The sequence below is a fragment of the Salmo trutta genome, unplaced genomic scaffold (genome assembly GCF_901001165.1).
Source record: "Salmo trutta unplaced genomic scaffold, fSalTru1.1, whole genome shotgun sequence".
NCBI lineage: Eukaryota > Metazoa > Chordata > Actinopteri > Salmoniformes > Salmonidae > Salmo > Salmo trutta.
The window spans coordinates 18,898-43,394 of NW_021822950.1; the positions used below are offsets into that span (position 1 = coordinate 18,898).

At 44.9% G+C, this 24,497-nt stretch overlaps 1 protein-coding gene and 1 long non-coding RNA gene across 2 annotated transcripts in view; both read right to left on the bottom strand.

Moving 5' to 3' along the window:
• Positions 1–321: 321 nt before the first annotated feature.
• Positions 322–24,497, bottom strand: part of LOC115187519 (protein-tyrosine kinase 6) — a gene marked incomplete in the record, with an annotated part of 25,781 nt that continues 1,605 nt past the window's right edge. The window contains 5 exon segments of the mRNA XM_029746518.1: positions 322–1,162; positions 5,788–5,941; positions 7,179–7,360; positions 8,131–8,289; positions 19,551–19,716. Of these exon segments, the coding sequence (XP_029602378.1) occupies positions 975–1,162; positions 5,788–5,941; positions 7,179–7,360; positions 8,131–8,289; positions 19,551–19,716 (849 nt within the window).
• Positions 6,197–7,156, bottom strand: LOC115187520 (uncharacterized). Its single transcript, XR_003876085.1, has 2 exons — positions 7,021–7,156; positions 6,197–6,931 (listed from the first exon to the last, which is right to left on the bottom strand). It is a non-coding gene; the product is annotated as an uncharacterized LOC115187520 (long non-coding RNA).

The window sequence follows — 24,497 nt, forward strand, 5'->3', positions numbered from 1 at the left end:
CGATACAGGTACGTTAGAGGTACGCTACAGGTACGCTACAGGTACGCTACAGGTACGTTACAGGTACGATACAGGTACGCTACAGGTACGCTACAGGTACGCTACAGTTACGATACAGGTACGTTACAGTTACGTTACAGGTACGTTACAGGTACGTTACAGGTACGATACAGGTACGTTACAGGTACGTTACAGGTACGTTACAGGTACGATACAGGTACGTTACAGGTACGTTACAGGTACGTTACAGGTACGATACAGGTACGTTACAAATGGAGAAAAGAAAGTTGACAAGTAAAATAATGATTTGAAAGTCAGAGATATTATCCTTTAGTGTATATTTATTTCAATCGAAACAAAGTGTTCCATGCCAGGGAGAAGCTGGTCCTGACTTAACAACGATAGAAACAAAGTGTTCCATGCCAGGGAGAAGCTGGTCCTGACTTAACAACGATAGAAACAAAGTGTTCCATGCCAGGGAGAAGCTGGTCCTGACTTAACAACGATAGAAACAAAGTGTTCCATGCCAGGGAGAAGCTGGTCCTGACTTAACAACGATAGAAAAGCCAAAGTTGGTGATTTACTGCCACCTGCAGTTTATAGAATGTTTTATCTCAAGTATAATTCATTGGCTGATCCTTCCTGATGACCTGAATGGAATCATGTGATCCTTAATCACAGGAGGTTGGTGGCACCTTAATTGGGGAGGACAGGCTCGTGGTAATGGCTGGAGTGGAATAGGTGGAATGGTATCAAATACATCAAACACATGGTTTGATGCCGTTCCATTTGCTCCGTTCCAGACATTATTATGAGCCGTCCTCCCCCTCAGAAGCCTCCACTGTCCTTAACCCATAGGATGTCCCACCGAGTTGACTACTTTAAAATGGTGGAAGTGAATGGCAATGTCCATGCAAAAAAAAAAAAAAGGTTATTTCTAAACACTGATGACTGTCCATTTCTATGGTTCAGGCTCATTGTTCCAGCTCATAACGGTTGATGTTCTCCAGTTTGCTCCTGAGCTCCTTGAAGTCCGGTCTGTCTGCAGGGTTGTCACTCCAACAGGCCAACATGAGTTTGTAGAGGAAGTTTGGACATTTCTCTGGAGCTGGCATCCTGTAGCCAGCGATGATCTGACGGTATACCTCGTTGTTGTTGTAGCCTGGATCACAGAGAAAGGCCATACGATCAATCAATCAATCAATCAATCAATCACATTTATTTCTTATGCCCTTTTTACATCACTAGTTGTCAAAAAAAGTGGTATAACAGTAACCCAGGCCTAATCAGAATCACCTTATTTGCCAAGTACATTTGCATGTGCAGGAATTTGACTAAACAGGATATGCAGAAAGACGACAAACAGGATATGCAGAGAGACAATAAGCAGGATATGCAGAGAGACAACAAACAGGATATGCAGAGAGACAACAAGCAGGATATGCAGAGAGACAACAAACAGGATATGCAGAGAGACAACAAACAGGATATGCAGAGAGACAACAAGCAGGATATGCAGAGAGACAACAAACAGGATATGCAGAGACAATAAGCAGGATATGCAGAGAGACAATAAGCAGGATATGCAGAGACAATAAGCAGGATATGCAGAGAGACAATAAGCAGGATATGCAGAGACAATAAGCAGGATATGCAGAGAGACAATAAGCAGGATATGCAGAGAGACAATAAGCAGGATATGCAGAGAGACAATAAGCAGGATATGCAGAGACAATAAGCAGGATATGCAGAGAGACAATAAGCAGGATATGCAGAGAGACAATAAGCAGGATATGCAGAGAAAATAAGCAGGATATGCAGAGACAATAAGCAGGATATGCAGAGAGACAATAAGCAGGATATGCAGAGAGACAATAAGCAGGATATGCAGAGACAATAAGCAGGATATGCAGAGAGACGACAAACAGGATATGCAGAGACAATAAGCAGGATATGCAGAGACAATAAGCAGGATATGCAGAGACAATAAGCAGGATATGCAGAGACAATAAGCAGGATATGCAGAGACAATAAGCAGGATATGCAGAGACAATAAGCAGGATATGCAGAGAGACAATAAACAGGATATGCAGAGAGACAACAAACAGGATATTCAGAGACAATAAGCAGGATATGCAGAGAGACAACAAGCAGGATATGCAGAGAGACAACAAGCAGGATATGCAGAGAGACAACAAGCAGGATATGCAGAGAGACAACAGCAGGATATGCAGAGAGACAACAAGCAGGATATGCAGCGAGACAACAAGCAGGATATGCAGAGAGACAACAAGCAGGATATGCAGAGACAATAAGCAGGATATGCAGAGAGACAACAAGCAGGATATGCAGAGACAATAAGCAGGATATGCAGAGAGACAACAAGCAGGATATGCAGAGAGACAATAAGCAGGATATGCAGAGACAATAAGCAGGATATGCAGAGAGACAATAAACAGGATATGCAGAGACAACAAGCAGGATATGCAGAGAGACAATAAGCAGGATATGCAGAGACAATAAGCAGGATATGCAGAGACAATAAGCAGGATATGCAGAGACAATAAGCAGGATATGCAGAGACAATAAGCAGGATATGCAGAGAGACAATAAGCAGGATATGCAGAGACAATAAGCAGGATATGCAGAGACAATAAGCAGGATATGCAGAGACAATAAGCAGGATATGCAGAGACAATAAGCAGGATATGCAGAGACAATAAGCAGGATATGCAGAGACAATAAGCAGGATATGCAGAGACAATAAGCAGGATATGCAGAGACAATAAGCAGGATATGCAGAGAAAATAAGCAGGATATACAGAGAGACAATAAACAGGATATACAGACAACACATGTAGAAGCTGAGAGAACACAAATCCACATGAGGTACAGCGAATTCAGGAAGTGTTCAGACCCCTTCCCTTTTCCCCTTCCCGTCATGCCAAAGCAAAAACAGGTCATTTAGAATTTTTTACAAAGGTTTTAAAAATAAAAACTGAAATACCTTATTTAAGTAAGTATTCAGACCCTTTGCTATGAGACTCTAAATTGAGCTCAGGTGCATCCTGTTTCCATTGATCATCCTTGAGATGTTTCTACCACTTCACTGGAATCCACCTGTGGTAAATTCAATTTATTTGACATAATTTGGAAAGGCACAGACCTGTTTATATAAGGTCTCACAGATGACAGTGCATGGCAGAGCGGAAACCAAGCTATCAGGTCGGAGGAATTGTCTGTAGAGCTCTAAGACAGGATTGTGTTGAGGCACAGATCTGAGGAAGGGCACCAAAAACATTCTGCAGCAATGAAGGTCCGCAAGAACACAGTGGCTTCCATCATTCTTAAATGGAAGAAGTTTGGAACCACCGATATACTTCCTAGAGGTGGCCACCCGGCCAAACTGAGCAATCGGGGGAGAAGGGCCTTAGTCAGGGCGGTGACCAAGAACCAGATGGTCACTCTGACAGAGCTCCAGAGTTCCTTTGTGGAGATAGATGGTTGTCTTTCTGGAAGGTTCTCATATGTAGTACTCAGGCCTTTATGTTAGTGGCCAGACAGAAGGCACTCCTCAGTAAAAGGCACACGACAGCCCGCTTGGAGTTTGCCAAAAGGCATCTAAAGACTCTCGGACCATGAGAAACAAGATTCTCTGGTCAAATGAATGCCAAGCGTCGCGTCTGGAGGAAACCTGGCACCATCCCTACAGGGAAGCATGGTGGTGGCAGCATCATGCTGTGGGGATGTTTTTCAGCGGCAGAGACTGGGAGACTAGTCCGGATCGAGGGAAATATGAACAGAGCAAAGTACAGAGAGATCCTGGATGAAAACCTGCTCCAGAGCGCTCAGGACCTCAGACTGGGGCGAAGGTTCACTTTCCAACAGGACGACAACCCTAAGCACATTGCCAAGACAACGCAGGAGTGGCTTCAGGACAAGTCTCTGAATGTCCTTGAGTGGCCCAGCCAGAGCCCGGAATTGAACCTGATCAAACATCTCTGGAAAGTCCTGAAAATATCTGTGCAGCGACGCTCCCCATCCAACCTGACAGAGCTTGAGAGGATCTACAGAGAAGAATGGGAGAAACTCCCCAAATACAGGTGTGCCAACCTTTGTATCGTCATACCCAAGAAGACCTGAGGCTGTAATCGTTGCCAAAGGTGCTTCAACAAAGTACTGAGTAAAAGGTCTGAATAGTTATGTAAATGATATAGAATTTTTTTTACATTTGCAAAAATATATTTTTTTAAATCAGTTTTAGAATAAGGTTGTAACGTAACAAAATGTGGAAAAAGTCAAGGGGTCTGAATACTTTCCGAATACACTCTACACTATGTACACCAGGGCTGCCCAAACCTCTTCCTGGAGATCTACTGTCCTGTAGGTTTTCAGTCCAACCCTAATTTAGCGTGTCTGATTCAGCTAGTTAAAGGTCTTGTTGAGCAGCTAATACGTAGAACCAGGTGTGTTAAATTAGGGTTGGACTGAAAACCCACAGGACTGTAGATCTCCAGGAAGAGGGTTGGACTGAAAACCCACAGGACGGTAGATCTCCAGGAAGAGGGTTAGACTGAAAACCCACAGGACTGTAGATCTCCAGGAAGAGGGTTGGACTGAAAACCCACAGGACAGTAGATCTCCAGGAAGAGGGTCGGACTGAAAACCCACAGGACGGTAGATCTCCAGGAAGAGGGTCGGACTGAAAACACACAGGACGGTAGATCTCCAGGAAGAGGGTTGGACTGAAAACCCACAGGACGGTAGATCTCCAGGAAGAGGTTTGGACTGATAACCTACAGGACAGTAGATCTCCAGGAAGAGGGTTGGACTGAAAACCCACAGGACAGTAGATCTCCAGGAAGAGGGTTGGACTGAAAACCCACAGGACAGTAGATCTCCAGGAAGAGGGTTGGACTGAAAACCCACAGGACGGTAGATCTCCAGGAAGAGGGTCGGACTGAAAACCCACAGGACGGTAGATCTCCAGGAAGAGGGTTGGACTGAAAACCCACAGGACAGTAGATCTCCAGGAAGAGGGTTGGACTGAAAACCCACAGGACGGTAGATCTCCAGGAAGAGGGTCGGACTGAAAACCCACAGGACGGTAGATCTCCAGGAAGAGGATTGGACTGAAAACCCACAGGACAGTAGATCTCCAGGAAGAGGGTTGGACTGAAAACCCACAGGACAGTAGATCTCCAGGAAGAGGGTTGGGCAGCCCTGGTGTACACTGTAGAACTACAAGCTTCACTGTAAACCCAAAGAGCAAAGCAAAGCAGAAACGAGAGCACAGCGGCCAGGAAACACTCCCTAGAAGGAAGAAATGTAGGCTGTGTTTAGACGGGCAGCCGAATTCTGATCTTTTTTTCACTAATTGGTATTTTGACCAATCAGATGAGCTCTGAAAAATAGCTGATGTGAATAGATCTGATGTCATTCGTCAAAAGATAAATGAGTGGATAAAAGATCAGAATTGGGCTGCGTGTGTAGACTTAACCTAAGGCAATTATCTCCTGGTCTTTAGGCCTACTGTTTAGAATACAAGTAAGGATTAATACCACACAGCTAGTCAGAGGCATGGCCTGTATACTGGTTAGATCAGGGGCTTTCAATCCTCTCCCTCAGAAACCCTCAGGCGCTCTATATATTTAATATTTTCCAGAACTAGTACGTGATTCAACTTGTCAACTAATCATCAAGCTCTGAATTAGGTCAATCAGGTGAGCTAGTTCAGGGTTACAACAAAATTGCGAAAACCATTGGGTTAGGTGAGACATGACATACCCGGGTATGGAATCCCACCGTAGGTTAGTATCTCGTAGAGCAGAACCCCAAAGGACCAGACATCTGACTTGTTGGAGAATCGTCCGTGGCTGATGGCCTCCGGGGAACTCCATTTGTAGGGGATCTTTTTGTCTTCGGACACGTAGAAGGGCTCCTGAGGATGGAAAGAAACCCAACGAGGATGGAAAAATACTGCAAATTATTCATACAAATATATTGGGGGGAAAGGAGGCAGAGAGGAAAACATATTCTTTGTAAACAGCAAACTGCTGACCACTGGCAAAGTAATGTGGTTGAAAAATATTTGTACAAATTCTGGGTATATTTTAACAATATAAACCATGTTCAATCAAAACAAATTTGCTGGTGCTGAATACAACTATTTCAGACTAAATTGCACTGAGCTTTATTTTCTTGTAAAATGCTTTGGAGAATGTTGTCTATCCTAGTTCTTAACGGTACACAGTTGGAATTAGGAAAACCCAAGGACCAATCATCATGACACAAATGAGACACACAGACACAAAGGAAACATCCCAGATTATATCCTTGCCATGTCCAGGTATAGCTGTATGCTTAGTAGAAAGCTGTCTATCCTAGTTGTTAACAGTACCAGTTGGGATTGAGAAAACCCAACGTCCACTCAATCATGGCACAAACGCAAACACATACCATCACCCCAGGTTTATCCCTGCTGACCTGGATGACCCTGTCCAGTCCGAGTAATGACCTAATGAACGTTCTCTAAAGGTGAGGGAATGTTTGTTGTTTGCTGGGACCCTAGTAACCTTCATGATTCTGGCCAGTCCGAGTAATGACCTAATGAACGTTCTCTAAAGGTGAGGGAATGTTTGTTGTTTGCTGGGAACCTAGTAACCTTCATGATTCTGGCCAGTCCGAGTAATGACCTAATGAACGTTCTCTAAAGGTGAGGGAATGTTTGTTGTTTGCTGGGACCCTCGAAACCTTCATGATTCTGGCCAGTCCGAGTAATGACCTAATGAACGTTCTCTAAAGGTGAGGGAATGTTTGTTGTTTGCTGGGAACCTAGTAACCTTCATGATTCTGGCCAGTCCGAGTAATGACCTAATGAACGTTCTCTAAAGGTGAGGGAATGTTTGTTGTTTGCTGGGACCCTAGTAACCTTCATGATTCTGGCCAGTCCGAGTAATGACCTAATGAACGTTCTCTAAAGGTGAGGGAATGTTTGTTGTTTGCTGGGACCCTAGTAACCTTTATAATTCTGGCCAGTCCAAAGTCAGCCATCTTGCAGGTGTAGTTCTCCAGTTATCAGTACCTACCTTGTTAGTTGTCGCATCCCTCAGTCTGGTGAGAGACGCTACGATACCATCCTATGTTACATGCGTCTGTTCACTAAAGATTACACCAACCTTGATGATCCTGGCCAGTCCAAAGTCGGCCACCTTGCAGATGTAGTTCTCTCCCACCAGGACGTTTCGGGCCGCCAGGTCTCTATGGATACTGTTCTGCTGCTCCAGATACGCCATCCCATCAGCCACCTGGGCTGCCATGTCCGCCAGAGACACCAGGTCCAGCAGAGAACCCTCTGAACCTGGAGAGAGAGACTGATTGGTCAGAACTATGGACCTCTGGGACAGATTATCTGAAAATGTGGCTGAAGGGGGGTACATTACACTTGTATTACATGTTTAAGCAGGTACTCAGTTAAAATACTTTCGTTTTGACTGTTGAGAAAACAAAATATGTTTGAAGCCACTTTCAAAAATGTCTATCAGAAAGATCATTGTATGTACAGTAAGGGCCTGTTTCAGAGTCATAGAGACACATTGTGGTGTGCTGGAGGACTGGCTGGAGGACTGGCTGGAGGACTGGCTGGAGGACTGGCTGAAGGACTGACTGGAGGACTGGCTGGAGGACTGATTGAAATACTGGCTGGAGGACTGACTGGAGGACTGACTGGAGGACTGACTGGAGGACTGATTGAAATACTGGCTGGAGGACTGACTGGAGGACTGGCTGGAGGACTGATTGAAATACTGGCTGGAGGACTGATTGAAATACTGGCTGGAGGACTGACTGGAGGACTGGCTGGAGGATTGACTGGAGGACTGACTGGAGGACTGACTGGAGGACTGACTGGAGGACTGATTGAAATACTGGCTGGAGGACTGACTGGAGGACTGACTGGAGGACTGATTGAAATATTGGCTGGAGGACTGGCTGGAGGACTGACTGGAGGACTGACTGGAGGACTGGCTGGAGGACTGATTGGAGGACTGACTGGAGGACTGACTGGAGGACTGGCTGGAGGACTGATTGGAGGACTGACTGGAGGACTGGCTGGAGGACTGGCTGACTAACCTCTGAGGAAGTTCAACAGGTTTCCCTTCTCCATGAGTTCAGTGATGATGTAGTAGGGGGACGAGGAGGTGCAGACGGCGAACAGGGAGATCAGGTGTCTGTGTCTCAGCTTCTTTAGGATCTGCACCTCACACTGGAACTCACGGTCGTTCAACGAGTCTGAAAATATATGAGGGTGAGGCTGAAGGTGAGGGTGAGGCTGAGGCTGAGGGTGAGGGTAAGGCTGAAGGTGAGGGTGGGGGTAAGGGTGGGGGTCAGGGTGAGGGTGGGGGTAAGAGTGAGGGTGGGGGTAAGGGTGAGGGTAAGGGTGATGGTGGGGTGAGGGTGAAGCTAAGGGTGATGGTGGGGTGAGGGTGAAGCTAAGGAATAGAGTGAGGGTGAAGGTGAGGGTGAGGGTAGGGGTGAAGGTGAGGGTGAGGGTAAGAATAAGGGTGAGGTTGAGGGTGAAGGTAAGGGTGAGGGTGAAGGTAAGGGTGAAGGTAAGGGTGAGGGTGAAGGTGAGGGTGAGGGTAGGGGTGAGGGTGGGGGTGAAGGTAAGGGTGAGGGTGAAGGTGAGGGTGAGGGTAGGGGTGAGGGTGGGGGTGAAGGTAAGGGTGAGGGTGAAGGTGAGGGTGAGGGTAGGGGTGAGGGTGGGGGTGAAGGTAAGGGTGATGGTAGGGTGAGGGTAAGGGTGAGGGTGAGGGTGGGGGTGAAGGTAGGGGTGAGGGTGGGGGTGGGCGTGAAGGTAAGGGTGATGGTAGGGTGAGGGTGATGGTAGGGTGAGGGTGATGTGAGGGTGGGGGTGTTTATGTGTGTAAGTGTGTCTTGGTGGATAGGTGCATCAGTAATGGGTCAGTAACTTAACCAATCACAAACACAGAAGGACACAGTAAAGGAATGGACACAGTAAAGGAATGGACACAGTAAAGAGATGGACACAGTAAAGAGATGGACACAGTAAAGGAATGGACACAGTAAAGAGATGGACACAGTAAAGAGAAGGACACAGTAAAGGAATGGACACAGTAAAGGAATGGACACAGTAAAGAGATGGACACAGTAAAGGAATGGACACAGTAAAGGAATGGACACAGTAAAGGGATATCATTGTTACCATTCTTCCAAGTCTTGTTTGCCAATCCACTGTTGGATGAGGAAGTCTGGGAGCAGAGGCTATGTATCATGTTGAAACTATTTCAGGGACCTTTCTAGACTGGTCCTGTCCTGTCCTGTCCTGTAATATATTGTATGCGCTGTAGCCAACACCTGTATCATAGACTATCGTTCACAAGCCATAGTTACGTAGTTGCCAATACAATGAAAGAATACACACAGAGAGTTGACAGACTGATAACATTCTACCCCCACAGTCCTCCTGTCCATTGAGCAGTCTCTAACAGTAAGACTGATAACATTCCAGTCCTCTCCACTGAGCAGTCTCTAACAGTAAGACTGATAACATTCCAGTCCTCTCCACTGAGCAGTCTCTAACAGTAAGACTGATATCATTCCAGTCCTCCTGTCCATTGAGCAGTCTCTAACAGTAAGACTGATATCATTCCAGTCCTCCTGTCCACTGAGCAATCTCTAACAGTAAGACTGATAACATTCCCACAGTCCTCCTGTCCACTGAGCAGTCTCTAACAGTAAGACTGATAACATTCCAGTCCTCCTGTCCACTGAGCAGTCTCTAACAGTAAGACTGATAACATTCCAGTCCTCCTGTCCATTGAGCAGTCTCTAACAGTAAGACTGATAACATTCTACCCCCACAGTCCTCCTGTCCACTGAGCAGTCTCTAACAGTAAGACTGATAACATTCCAGTCCTCCTGTCCACTGAGCAGTCTCTAACAGTAAGACTGATAACATTCCCACAGTCCTCCTGTCCACTGAGCAGTCTCTAACAGTAAGACTGATAACATTCCCACAGTCCTCCTGTCCACTGAGCAGTCTCTAACAGTAAGACTGATAACATTCCAGTCCTCCTGTCCACTGAGCAGTCTCTAACAGTAAGACTGATAACATTCCCACAGTCCTCCTGTCCACTGAGCAGTCTCTAACAGTAAGACTGATAACATTCCCACAGTCCTCCTGTCCACTGAGCAGTCTCTAACAGTAAGACTGATAACATTCCAGTCCTCCTGTCCACTGAGCAGTCTCTAACAGTAAGCCTGATAACATTCCAGTCCTCCTGTCCACTGAGCAGTCTCTAACAGTAAGACTGATAACATTCCACCCCACCCCACAGTCCTCCTGTCCACTGAGCAGTCTCTAACAGTAAGACTGATAACATTCCACCCCACCCCACAGTCCTCCTGTCCACTGAGCAGTCTCTAACAGTAAGACTGATAACATTCCCACAGTCCTCCTGTCCACTGAGCAGTCTCTAACAGTAAGACTGATAACATTCCACCCCACAGTCCTCCTGTCCACTGAGCAGTCTCTAACAGTAAGACTGATAACATTCCCACAGTCCTCCTGTCCACTGAGCAGTCTCTAACAGTAAGACTGATAACATTCCACCCCACAGTCCTCCTGTCCACTGAGCAGTCTCTAACAGTAAGACTGATAACATTCCAGTCCTCCTGTCCACTGAGCAGTCTCTAACAGTAAGACTGATAACATTCCAGTCCTCCTGTCCACTGAGCAGTCTCTAACAGTAAGACTGATAACATTCCAGTCCTCCTGTCCACTGAGCAGTCTCTAACAGTAAGACTGATAACATTCCAGTCCTCCAGTCCACTGAGCAGTCTCTAACAGTAAGACTGATAACATTCCAGTCCTCCAGTCCACTGAGCAGTCTCTAACAGTAAGCCTGATAACTATAGGTTGTTTTGGTTATGATGTGTGTTTGAGATGTCATCACGGAACACAGAACCCTAAGGCCCTAAGGGTGGGGCTGGGGCGAGACACACCACTGCCAGGATTCACATAAGACAGGAAATGCAAAAATGTTTCTCTTACAATGGAGTTTGCGTAAGAAAAGAATGAGGGAATTTTTGACACGCACACACACACACACACACACACACACACACACACACACACACACACTGTCAGCTGATTTGTCATTTACTTCTGGCATGAAGGAAATGTTAAAACATATCAAATGTTATTTGTCACATGCGGCGAATTTGACATGTTTAGACCTTACAGTGAAATGCTTACTTACAAACCCTTAAAACCAACAATGCAATTTTAATAAAAATAACAGTTAAAATATTTACTAAAAGTAACACAATAAAATAACAATAACGAGGCTATATATAGGGTTTACCGGTACCGAGTCAATATGCGGGGGAACAGGTTAGTCAAGGTAATTGAGGTAATATGTACATATAGGTAGGGGGTAAAGTGACTATGCAGCAGTGTAAAGAAAAGGGTGGGTCGATGAAATAGTCCGGGTAGCAATTTGATTAGCTTGGGGGTAGAAGCAGTTAAGGAGCGTTTTGGACCTAGAGTTGGCGCTCCGGTACAGCTTGCCGTGCGGTAGCAGAGAGAACAGTCTATGACTGGGGTGGCTGGAGTCTTTAACAATTTTTAGGGCCTTCCTCTGACACCACCTGGTATAGAGGTCCTGGATGGCAGGAAGCGTGGCCCCGGTGATGTACTGGGTCGTGCGCACTACCCTCTGTAGCGCCTTGCGGTCGGAGGCCGAGCAGCTGCCATACCAGGCGCTGATGCAACCCGTCAGAATGCTCTCGATGGTGCAGCTGTAGAACTTTTTGAAGATCTGGGGACCCATGCCAAATCTTTTCAGTTTCCTGAGGGAGAATAGGCGTTGTCGTGCCCTCTTCACGACTGTCTTGGTGTGTTTGGACCATGTTAGTTTGTTGGTGATGTGGACACCAAGGAACTTGAAACTCTCAACCTTCTCTACTACAGCCCAGTCGATGAGAATGGGGGTGTGCTCGGCCCTCCTTTTCCTGTAGTCCACAATCATCTCATTAGTCTTGCTCACTTTGAGGCAGAGGTTGTTGTCCTGGCACTACACTGCCAGGTCTCTGACCTCCTCCCTATAGGCTGTCTCATCTTGGTCGGTGATCAGGCCTACCACCATTGTGTCCTCGGCAAACTTAATGATGGTGTTGGAGTCATATTTGGCCACGCAGTCGTGGGTGAACAGAGAGTACAGGAGGGGAATAAGCACGCACCCCTGAGGGGCCCCTGTGTTGAGGATCTGAGTGGTAGATGTGTTGTTACCTACCCTTACCATCTGAGGGCGGCCCATCAGGAAGTCCAGGATCCAGTTGCAGAGGGAGGTGTTTAGTCCCAGGGTCCTTAGCTTAGTGATGAGCTTTGAGGGCACTATGGTGTTTAACGCTAAGCTGTCGTCAATGTGAAGAGCATTCTCACATAGGTGTTCCTTTCATCCAGGTGGGAAAGGGGCAGTGTGGAGTGCAATAGAGATTGCATCATCTGTGGATCTGTTCGGGGAGTATGTGAATTGGAGTGCCTTTCTACTGTAACATGAGTCATGATTCTATTTAGATAAAATGGCCAAACAAACTTGACCATCTTTTCTGTAGTCAGTAAAGGATGATAAATGCACAAACTATCTGACTGCTTGGCTGTTGTTTGGCTGGTCCTCAGAACAGCTGATCTCACAGCAAACAAAGAGGAGGATTCCCATTGGAGGAACTAACATGCTCTCTCCCTGTAAATTATCTAATGCTCAGAATCCATATTGAACAGCTTTCAAAGTACAGTCAAATGATCATGACGATCACAATCAACACAACCACACTAGGGGGCAAATCCAAAATGGCACCTTATTCCATAGTGTGTCACGTTTGGCCAGAGCTGTGTAAGGTTCTGTCTAAAGGTAATACACTGTCCAGGGAGTAATACACTGTCCCAATGAGTAATACACTGTCCAGGGAGTAATACACTGTCCAGGGAGTAATACACTGTCCCAATGAGTAATACACTGTCCAGGGAGTAATACACTGTCCCAATGAGTAATACACTGTCCCAATGAGTAATACACTGTCCAGGGAGTAATACACTGTCCCAATGAGTAATACACTGTCCAGGGAGTAATACACTGTCCCAATGAGTAATACACTGTCCCAATGAGTAATACACTGTCCCAATGAGTAATACACTGTCCAGGGGGTAATACACTGTCCAATGAGTAATACACTGTCCAGGGGGTAATACACTGTCCCAATGAGTAATACACTGTCCAGGGAGCAATACACTGTCCAGGGAGTACTACACTGTCCAGGGAGCAATACACTGTCCAGGGAGTAATACACTGTCCAGGGAGTAATACACTGTCCAGGGGGTAATACACTGTCCCAATGAGTAATACACTGTCCAGGGAGTACTACACTGTCCCAATGAGTAATACACTGTCCAGGGGGTAATACACTGTCCCAATGAGTAATACACTGTCCAGGGATCAATACACTGTCCAGGGAGTACTACACTGTCCAGGGAGCAATACACTGTCCAGGGAGTAATACACTGTCCCAATGAGTACTACACTGTCCCAATGAGTAATACACTGTCCCAATGAGTAATACACTGTCCAGGGGGTAATACACTGTCCCAATGAGTAATACACTGTCCCAATGAGTAATACACTGTCCAGGGAGAAATACACTGTCCCAATGAGTAATACACTGTCCCAATGAGTAATACACTGTCCAGGGAGTAATACACTGTCCAGGGAGTAATACACTGTCCCAATGAGTATTACACTGTCCAGGGGGTAATACACTGTCCCAATGAGTACTACACTGTCCCAATGAGTAATACACTGTCCCAATGAGTAATACACTGTCCAGGGGGTAATACACTGTCCAAATGAGTAATACACTGTCTCAATGAGTAATACACTGTCCCAATGAGTAATACACTGTCCAGGGGGTAATACACTGTCCAGGGAGTAATACACTGTCCCAATGAGTAATACACTGTCCAGGGAGTAATACACTGTCCCAATGAGTAATACACTGTCCCAATGAGTAATACACTGTCCCAATGAGTAATACACTGTCCAGGGAGCAATACACCGTGAGACCGTGTCTGTGCCTCGATCTTGGTTGGGCAAAATTAAAAATGGCGGTGTTCGCTTCAGTAATCTTACTAGTATAAAGACCTCTTCCATTCCTGCCATTATTGAAAGAGATTGTGATACTTCACATCTCAAAATTGGGTTACTTAATGTTAGATCCCTCACTTCCAAGGCAGTTATAGTCAATTAACTAATCACTGATCATAATCTTGATGTGATTGGCCTGACTGAAACATGGCTTAAGCCTGATGAATTTACTGTGTTAAATGAGGCCTCACCCCCTGGTTACACTAGTGACCAAACCCCCCGTGCATCCGGCAAAGGCGGAGGTGTTGCTAACATTTACGATAGCAAATTTCAATTTACAAAAAAAAAAACAATGACGTTTTCATCTTTTGAGCTTCTAGTCATGAAATCTATGCAGCCTACTCAATCACTTTTTATAGCTACTGTTTACAGGCCTCCTGGGCCATATGCAGTGTTCCTTACTGAGTTCCCTGAATTCCTATCGGATCTTGTAGTCATAGCAGATAATATTCTAATTTTTGGTGACTTTAACATTCACATGGAAAAGTCCACAGACCCACTCCAAAAGGCTTTCGGAGCCATCATCGACTCAGTGGGTTTTGTCCAACATGTCTCTGGACCTACTCACTGCCACAGTCATACTCTGGACTTAGTTTTGTCCCATGGAATAAATGTTGTGGATCTTAATGTTTTTCCTCATAATCCTGGATTATCGGACCACCATTTTATTGCGTTTACAATTGCAACAAATAATCTGCTCAGACCCCAACCAAGGAAGATTAAAAGTCGTGCTATAAATTCTCAGACAACCCAAAGATTCCTTGATGCCCTTCCAGACTCCCTCTGCCTACCCAAGGACGTCAGAGGACAAGAATCAGTTAACCACCTAACCGAGGAACTCAATTCAACCTTGCGCAATACCCTAGATGCAGTTGCACCCCTAAAAATTAAAAACATCTGTCATAAGAAACTAGCTCCCTGGTATACAGAAAATACACGAGCTCTGAAGCAAGCTTCCAGAAAATTGGAACGGAAATGGCGCCACACTAAACTGGAAGTCTTCCGACTAGCTTGGAAAGACAGTACCGTGCAGTATCGAAGAGCCCTCACTGCTGCACGATCATCCTATTTTTCCAACTTAATTGAGGAAAATAAGAACAATCCGAAATTTCTTTTTGACACTGTCGCAAAGCTAACTAAAAAGCAGCATTCGCAAATGGAGGATGGCTTTCACTTCAGCAGTAATAAATGTATGAACTTTTTTGAGGAAAAGATCATGATCATTAGAAAGCAAATTACGGACTCCTCTTTAAATCTGGGTATTCCTCCAGGGCTTCATTGTCCAGAGTCTGCACAACTCTGCCAGGACCTTGGCTCAAGGGAGATACTAAAGTGTTTTAGTACTATATCTCTTGACACAATGATGAAAATAATCATGGCCTCCAAACCCTCAAGCTGCATACTGGACCCTATTCCAACTAAACTACTGAAAGAGCTGCTTCCTGTGCTTGGCCCTCCTATGTTGAACATAATAAACGGCTCTCTATCCACCGGATGTGTACCAAGCTCACTAAAAGTGGCAGTAATAAAGCCTCTCTTGAAAAAGCCGAATCTTGACCCAGAAATTATAAAAAACTATCGGCCTATATCGAATCTTCCATTCCTCTCAAAAATTTTAGAAGAAGTTGTTGCGCAGCAACTCACTGCCTTCCTGAAGACAAACAATGTATACGAAACGCTTCAGTCTGGTTTTAGACCCCATCATAGCACTGAGACTGCACTTGTGAAGGTGGTAAATGACCTTTTAATGACGTCAGACCGAGGCTCTGCATCTGTCCTCATGCTCCTAGATCTTAGTGCCGCTTTTGATACCATCGATCACCACATTCTTTTGGAGAGATTGGAAACCCAAATTGGTCTACATGGACAAGTTCTGGCCTGGTTTAGATCTTATCTGTCGGAAAGATATCAGTTTGTCTCTGTGAATGGTTCGTCCTCTGACAAATCAATTGTAAATTTCGGTGTTCCTCAAGGTTCCGTTCTAGGACCACTATTGTTTTCACTATATATTTTACCTCTTGGGGATGTCATTCGAAAACATAATGTTAAATTTCACTGCTATGCGGACGACACACAGCTGTACATTTCAATGAAACATGGTGAAGCCCCAAAATTGCCCTCGCTAGAAGCCTGTGTTTCAGACATAAGGAAGTGGATGGCTGCAAATTTTCTACTTTTAAACTCGGACAAAACAGAGATGCTTGTCCTAGGTCCCAAGAAACAAAGAGATCTTCTGTTGAATCTGACAATTAATCTGGATGGTTGTACAGTCGTCTCAAATAAAACTGTGAAGGACCTCGGCGTTACTCTGGACCCTGATCTCTCTTTTGAAGAACATATCAAGACTGCTTCAAGGACAGCTTTTTTCCATCTACGTAACATTGCAAAAATCAGAAACTTTCTGTCCAAAAATGACGCAGAAAAATTAATCCATGCTTTTGTTACTTCTAGGCTCGACTACTGCAATGCTCTACTTTCCGGCTACCCGGATAAAGCACTAAACAAACTTCAGTTAGTGCTAAATACGGCTGCTAGAATCCTGACTAGAACCAAAAAATTTGATCATATTACTCCAGTGCTAGCTTCCCTACACTGGCTTCCTGTTAAGGCAAGGGCTGATTTCAAGGTTTTACTGCTAACCTACAAAGCATTACATGGGCTTGCTCCTACCTATCTTTCCGATTTGGTCCTGCCGTACATACCTACACATACGCTACGGTCACAAGACGCAGGCCTCCTAATTGTCCCTAGAATTTCTAAGCAAACGGCTGGAGGTAGGGCTTTCTCCTATAGAGCTCCATTTTTATGGAATGGTCTGCCTACCCATGTGAGAGACGCAGACTCAGTCTCAACCTTTAAGTCTTTACTGAAGACTTATCTCTTCAGTAGGTCCTATGATTAAGTATAGTCTGGCCCAGGAGTGTGAAGGTGAACGGAAAGGCTGGAGCAACGAACCGCCCTTGCTGTCTCTGCCTTGTCGGTTCCCCTCTTCCCACTGGGATTCTCTGCCTCTAACCCTTTTACAGGGGCTGAGTCACTGACTTACTGGTGTTCTTCCATGCCGTCCATGAGAGGGGTGCGTCACTTGAGTAGGTTGAGCCACTGACGTGGTCTTCCTGTCTGGGTTGGCGCCCCCCCCCTTGGGTTGTGCCGTGGCGGACATCTTTGTGGGCTATACTCGGCCTTGTCTTCGGACGGTAAGTTGGTGGTTGTAGATATCCCTCTAGTGGTGTGGGGGCTGTGCTTTGGCAAAGTGGGTGGGGTTATATCCTGCCTGTTTGGCCCTGTCCGGGGGTATCATCGGATGGGGCCACAGTGTCTTCTGATCCCTCCTGTCTCAGCCTCCAGTATTTATGCTGCAGTAGTTTATGTGTCGGGGGGCTAGGGTCAGTCTGTTACATCTGGAGTATTCTCTTGTCTTATCCGGTGTCCTGTGTGAATGTAAATATGCTCTCTCTAATTCTCTTCTTTCTTTCTTTCTTTCTTTCTTTCTTTCTTTCTTTCTTTCTTTCGGAGGACCTGAGCCCTAGGACTACCTGGCATGATGACTCCTTGCTGTCCCCAGTCCACCTGGCCATGCTGCTGCTCCAGTTTCAACTGTTCTGCCTGCGGCTACGGAACCCTGACCTGTTCACCGGACGTGCTTGTCGCACCCTCGACAATTACTATGATTATTATTATTTGACCATGCTGGTCATTTACGAACATTTTAACATCTTGACCATGTTCTGTTATAATATCCACCCGGCACAGCCAGAAGAGGACTGGCCACCCCTCATAGCCTGGTTCCTCTCTAGGTTTCTTCCTAGGTTTTTGGCCTTTCTCAGGAGTTTTTCCTAGGGAGTTTTTCCCAGCCACCGTGCTTCTTTCACATGCATTGCTTGCTGTTTGGGGTTTTAGGCTGAGTTTCTGTACAGCACTTTGAGATTTCAGCTGATGTACGAAGGGCTATATAAATAAATTTGATTTGATTTGATTTTGATTTGATTTGATTTACACTGTCCAGGGAGTAATACACTGTCCCAATGAGTAATACACTGTCCAGGGAGCAATACACTGTCCAGGGAGTAATACACTGTCCAGGGAGTACTACACTGTCCCAATGAGTAATACACTGTCCAGGGAGAAATACACTGTCCCAATGAGTAATACACTGTCCCAATGAGTAATACACTGTCCCAATGAGTAATGCACTGTCCTGGGAGAAATACACTGTCCCAGGAGAAATACACTGTCCCAATGAGTAATACACTGTCCCAATGAGTAATACACTGTCCCAATGAGTAATACACTGTTCCAATGAGTAATACACTGTTCCAATGAGTAATACACTGTCCCAATGAGTAATACACTGTCCCAATGAGTAATACACTGTCCCAATGAGTAATACACTGTCCCAATGAGTAATACACTGTCCTGGGAGTAATACACTGTCCCCATGAGTATAACACTGTCCCAATGAGTAACATACTGTCCCATTGAGTAATACACTGTCCCAATGAGTAATACACTGTCCTGGGAGTAATACACTGTCCCAATGAGTAACACACTGTCCCAATGAGTAATACACTGTCCCAATGAGTAATACACTGTCCTGGGAGTACTACACTGTCCAGGGAGTACTACACTGTCCAATGAGTAATACACTGTCCAGGGGGTAATACACTGTCCCAATGAGTAATACACTGTCCCAATGAGTAATACACTGTCCTGGGAGTACTACACTGTCCTGGGAGTACTACACTGTCCAGGGAGTAATACACTGTCCAGGGAGTAATACACTGTCCAGGGAGTAATACACTGTCCCAATGAGTAATACACTGTCCCAATGAGTAATACACTGTCCTGGGAGTACTACACTGTCCTGGGAGTACTACACTGTCCAGGGAGTAATACACTGTCTCAATGAGTAATACACTGTCGAGGGAGTAATACACTGTCCCAGTGAGTAATACACTGTCCAGGGGGTAATACACTGTCCCAGTGAGTACTACACTGTCCCAATGAGTAATACACTGTCCCAATGAGTAATACACTGTCCCAATGAGTAATACACTGTCCAGGGAGTAATACACTGTCCCAATGAGTAATACACTGTCCAGGGAGTAATACACTGTCCCAATGAGTAATACGCTGTGCAGGGAGTTTTCCCACTGTGCTTCTGCCTCTAAACTGCTCTTCAGGGTTTAGACTGGGTGTCTGTAAAGCACTTTGTGACAACTGCTGATGTTAAAAGGGCTTTATAAAAATACATTCCAATAATTGAATTAAGATGGTGACATTTCAGGTGCAGCCTTGTGATTCTGTGAATCTGTAAGTGTTCCGTACCGTTCTTGAGAATCTTGATGGCCACGTTGATGCTGTTCTTCCACTTGCCCCGGTGAACGTCAGCAAAAAACCCACTCCCCAGCTGATCTCCCAGGGTAAACTCCTCCTTGGGGAGCTCCCACTCATCTACTGTGGAGTGAGACAGGTCCTGAGGCACTGGCTCTTTCTGGGGAGGAGAGAATGTGTTAAATGTGTCTCATTAACACACACACACACACACACGCACACACACAGCTGTGTCATTGCCTAACCACGGAGTGGCCTGTTCAGCCACAGAGTACACTTCCTCCTTTTTCCTTGGTAGAAAGAGAGGGAGAGAGAGGTAGAAAGAGAGAAACAGAGAGAGAGGTAAACAGAGAGAGGTAGAAAGAGAGAAACAGAGAGAGAGAGGTAAACAGAGAGAGGTAAACAGTTGGAGAAGGAGGGGAACTTTCTGTGTGTGAGAGAGAAAGCGCAGAGGAGGCTTGTCGGCGGAGATATAGGAGGTATAGGAGGACAGGCTCATTGTAATGGCTGGTGTGGAATCAATGGAAAGATATGAAAACACATCGAAGACATGGGTTTGACACAGAGACAGAGAGCGAGAGAGAGAGAGAGACACACAGAGAGACACAGAGAGACACAGAGAGACACAGAGAGTGAGAGACACAGAGAGTGAGACAGAGACAGAGAGACACAGAGAGTGAGACAGAGACAGAGACTGTGAGACAAGACAGAGATAGAGAGACAGTGAGACAGAAACACAGGGAGCGAGACACAATGAGACAGAGACAGAGACAGAGAGAAGCAGTGAGACAGAGAGAGAGAGAGAGAGACAGACAGAGAGAGAGTCACAGTGAGACAGAGACACAGTGAGACAGAGACACACAGTGAGACAAAGAGAGAGAGAGACACACAGAGAGAGAGAGAGAGAGAGAGAGACAGTGAGACAGAGACAGAGAGAGAGAGAGACACAGTGCGACAGAGACAGAGAGAGAGAGAGACATAGTGAGACAGAGAGAGAGAGACAGTGAGACAGAGAGACACAGTGAGACAGAGACAGAGAGAGACACACAGTGAGACAGAGAAAGAGAGAGAGAGACAGTGAGACAGAGAGACACAGTGATACAGAGACAGAGAGAGAGACACACAGTGAGACAGAGAGAGAGAGAGAGACAGTGAGACAGAGAGACACAGTGAGACAGAGACAGAGAGAGAGAGACACAGAGAGACACAGAGAGTGAGAGACACAGTGAGACAGAGAGACACAGCGAGACAGAGACAGAGAGAGAGAGAGACACAGAGAGAGAGAGACAGTGAGACAGAGAGACACAGCGAGACAGAGAGAGAGACACACAGTGAGACAGAGTGAGAGAGGTAATTGTGCCATCACAGAAAAGCAGCTCTGTCAATAGAGGCAGAGACTCTGGAGGATTGATCATTTGGCACAAATCTCAACTACAAAATCTAATTGATCCCCTCAAAATGGGTAAATATCACATTTGGTTATAAAACTGAAAAAAAAATTACTTGTACTGAAAGAAAAAGATTTCCCCCCTCCTAATCCCCATATTACTCAGAGGAGATCCTCCCCACCCTTGAGGAAGAGACGTGCCATTTCCAGGACCAGGGAAATGTGCTCATCTGTGGAGACACAAATGCGCACACAGGAACACTACCTGATCTAACGACCACAAGAGGGGACAGCTTTATTACAGGCCATACTGTTTCTAACTGTCTTCATCTCCCCTATAGAAACAACAGTGACAGCACCATCAACAAAAACGGAAGGGATCTGTTGCAGCTCTGTAGAAGCCTGGGTGTGTACTTATACAATGGTAGGTTACGGGGGGACTCTTTGGGGAGATTCACCTATTGCTCACCTCTTGGCCACAGTACAGTAGACTATATGATTACAGACACTGACCCTTTCTCTCTCAGCTCATTCACCGTCAAGCCACTAACACCTCTGTCTGATCACAGCCAAATTACCTTGTTCCTCAAAAGAACAGACATGGAAACAACCACACATTCACAGCCCAGTAAGCTGTACAACATCAGAAATTCATACAGATGGGCCCAAAACAGCACAGAAGAATACCAGAAAGCAACCAGTAACCAACAAATCCAAACACTCTTAAATAACTTTCTGGCTACCATATTCACTCACAGTAAAGAAGGCATCAATCTAGCAGTAAAACACATCAACTATATATTCAGGCAAACCGCAAAAAAAGCACAACTGAAGTTGAAAGACCACAGATGACAAATGGTTTGACGCAGATTGTAAAATTATAAGGAACTGTCACGTCCTGGCCATAGAGAGCTCAGATTTTTCGGTCGGTCAGGGCGTGACTGGGGGGTTTTGTCTAGTTTATTTATTTCTATGTTTGGTTCTAGTTTCTTTTTTCTATGTTGGGGTTTTTGTCTAGTTAAAATTTTCTATGTTGTGTTCTAGGTTCTTTTTTCTATGTTGTGTTTTTTGTCTAGTTTACATTTTCTATGTTGTGTTCTAGGTTGTTTTTTCTATGTTGGTTTTTTGTCTAGTTTACATTTTCTATGTTGTGTTCTAGGTTCTTTTTTCTAGGTTGGGGTTTCCGTATGATTCCCAATTAGAGGCAGCTGGTCATCGTTGTCTCTAATTGGGGATCATATTTAAGTTGTTGTTTTTCCCGCTAGTGTTTGTGGGAGATTATTTTGAGTTTATGCATGAAGCACCTCTTCGTCACGGTTTGTTGTTTCTGTTCATAATTTATTGTCTGTCTAAATAAAATAAATAGAAATAAAGATGCGGAACAATACGCCTTGGTCTCTTTCATACGACAGAAGTGACAGGAACAAAACTATCCAACCAAAAGCACAGAGACCCAAATAATGGTGAATTACACCTTCATTACTGTGAGACTTTAAAACTCTGTAAATGTTCACTCAGAACCAAAAAAGCACAGTACAACAGCAAGCAGCTGACACTAATTGAGGAGTCCATAAACACAAACAACTTCTGGCAAAATTGGAAAAAAAAGTTTTTTTTAAATCAAAACGAGGAATTGTCGACAAAATGGTGACATATGGACAACCCATTTTAAAACACTCTATAACACCATTCAAATTGACACAAATGCAGAACAACACCAAATTCATGAGAAATTGAACGGATTAGAAAAAGCTATAAAGATCAATCAAAATCCATTGGACTCCCCAATTACTAACCAGGAGCTCTACAAGAAACTTCAGACTCTCAAATTTAAAAAAGCATGCGGACCTGATGGCATCCTAAATGAGATGCTCAAACTCACTAGTGAAACATTTCAATTGGCTATATTAAAACTGTTTAATTTGATCCTGAGTGTAGGTTATTTCCCTGACATCTGGAATCAAGGACTCTATAACCTCAATCTTTAAGAACGGAGACAAATTTGACCCTAACAATTACAGAGGCATTTGTGTGAACAGTAACCTGGGGAAGGTTTTCTGTAGTATTATAAATGTAAGAGTTCTAAACTTCCTTAATAAGCATAATGTCTTGAGTAAAAGCCAATTGGATTTATACCAAAACATCGCACAACTGATCGTATTTACACCATTGTCACGTCCTGACCATAGTAAGTGGTTATTTTCTATGGTAGAGTAGGTCAGGGCGTGACAGGGGGTGTTTTGGGTTTTTCTATGTTTTCTATTTCTATGTTTAAGTTCTAGTTTTTCTATTTCTATGTTGGGGTTGTTTGGGTTGATCTCCAATTGGAGGCAGCTGATCCTCGTTGCCTCTGATTGGAGATCATATTTAAGTAGAGTTTTTTCTCTTCCTCTTTCTTGGGTTATTATCTTTTGAGTAGTGTTTGTTTCTCTCTGCGTCACGGTTTGTTGTTTTTGTATATTCAGTTATTTATGTTTTGCAAAGTTTCACGGATTTAATAAAATGTGGAACTACAACCACGCTGCACTTTGGTCCGCTCTTTTTGACAGCCGTGACAACCCTACACACCCTGATAGATAAACATGCCCGCCAAAAATAATACCAAAATGTACGATTGCTTTATCAACTTCCAAAAAGCATTTGATTCTATTTGGCATACAGGACTGTTCTACAAAGTTATTGAAAGTGATGGAGAGGGTAAAACACAACATAATTAAATCAATGTACACTAGCAATACATGCAGCATCAAAATTGGCAAGAAAATAACAGAATTCTTTAACCAAAGGCGGGGCCTTCGCCAGGGTTGCAATCTGAGCCCTGTACTCTTCAATATTTACATTAACGAATTGGCCACTATTCTAGAAAAATCCTCAGCCCCTGGTGTTAGTCTCCACAATTCAGAGTTTAAATGTCTGCTCTTCACAGATGACCTATGCCTGCTGTCACCTACAGCACATGGCCTACAGCAGAGCCTGGACCTGCTAGAGCAGTACTGCCAGACCTGGGCCCTGGCAGTAAACCCCCACAGCACATGGCCTACAGTAGAGCCTGGACCTGCTAGAGCAGTACTGCCAGACCTGGGCCCTGGCAGTAAACCCCCACAGCACATGGCCTACAGCAGAGCCTGGACCTGCTAGAGCAGTACTGCCAGACCTGGGCCCTGGCAGTAAACCCCCACAGCACCTGGCCTACAGCAGAGCCTGGACCTCCTAGAGCAGTACTGCCAGACCTGGGCCCTGGCAGTAAACCCCCACAGCACATGGCCTACAGCAGAGCCTGGACCTCCTAGAGCAGTACTGCCAGACCTGAGCCCTGGCAGTAAACCCCAAAATACTCAAATAATTATTTTCCAGAGAAGATCCAGATCTCCAGGAATTAGACCAAAGTTATCTTCTATTGGTAACAAAAATATATAGAGTACATGCACACACTACAAATACTGAGGTTTAAAATATATAGAGTACTGCCACACTAACAAATACTGAGGTTTAAATATATAGAGTACTGGCACACACTACAAATATACTGAGGTTTAAATATATAGTACTGCACA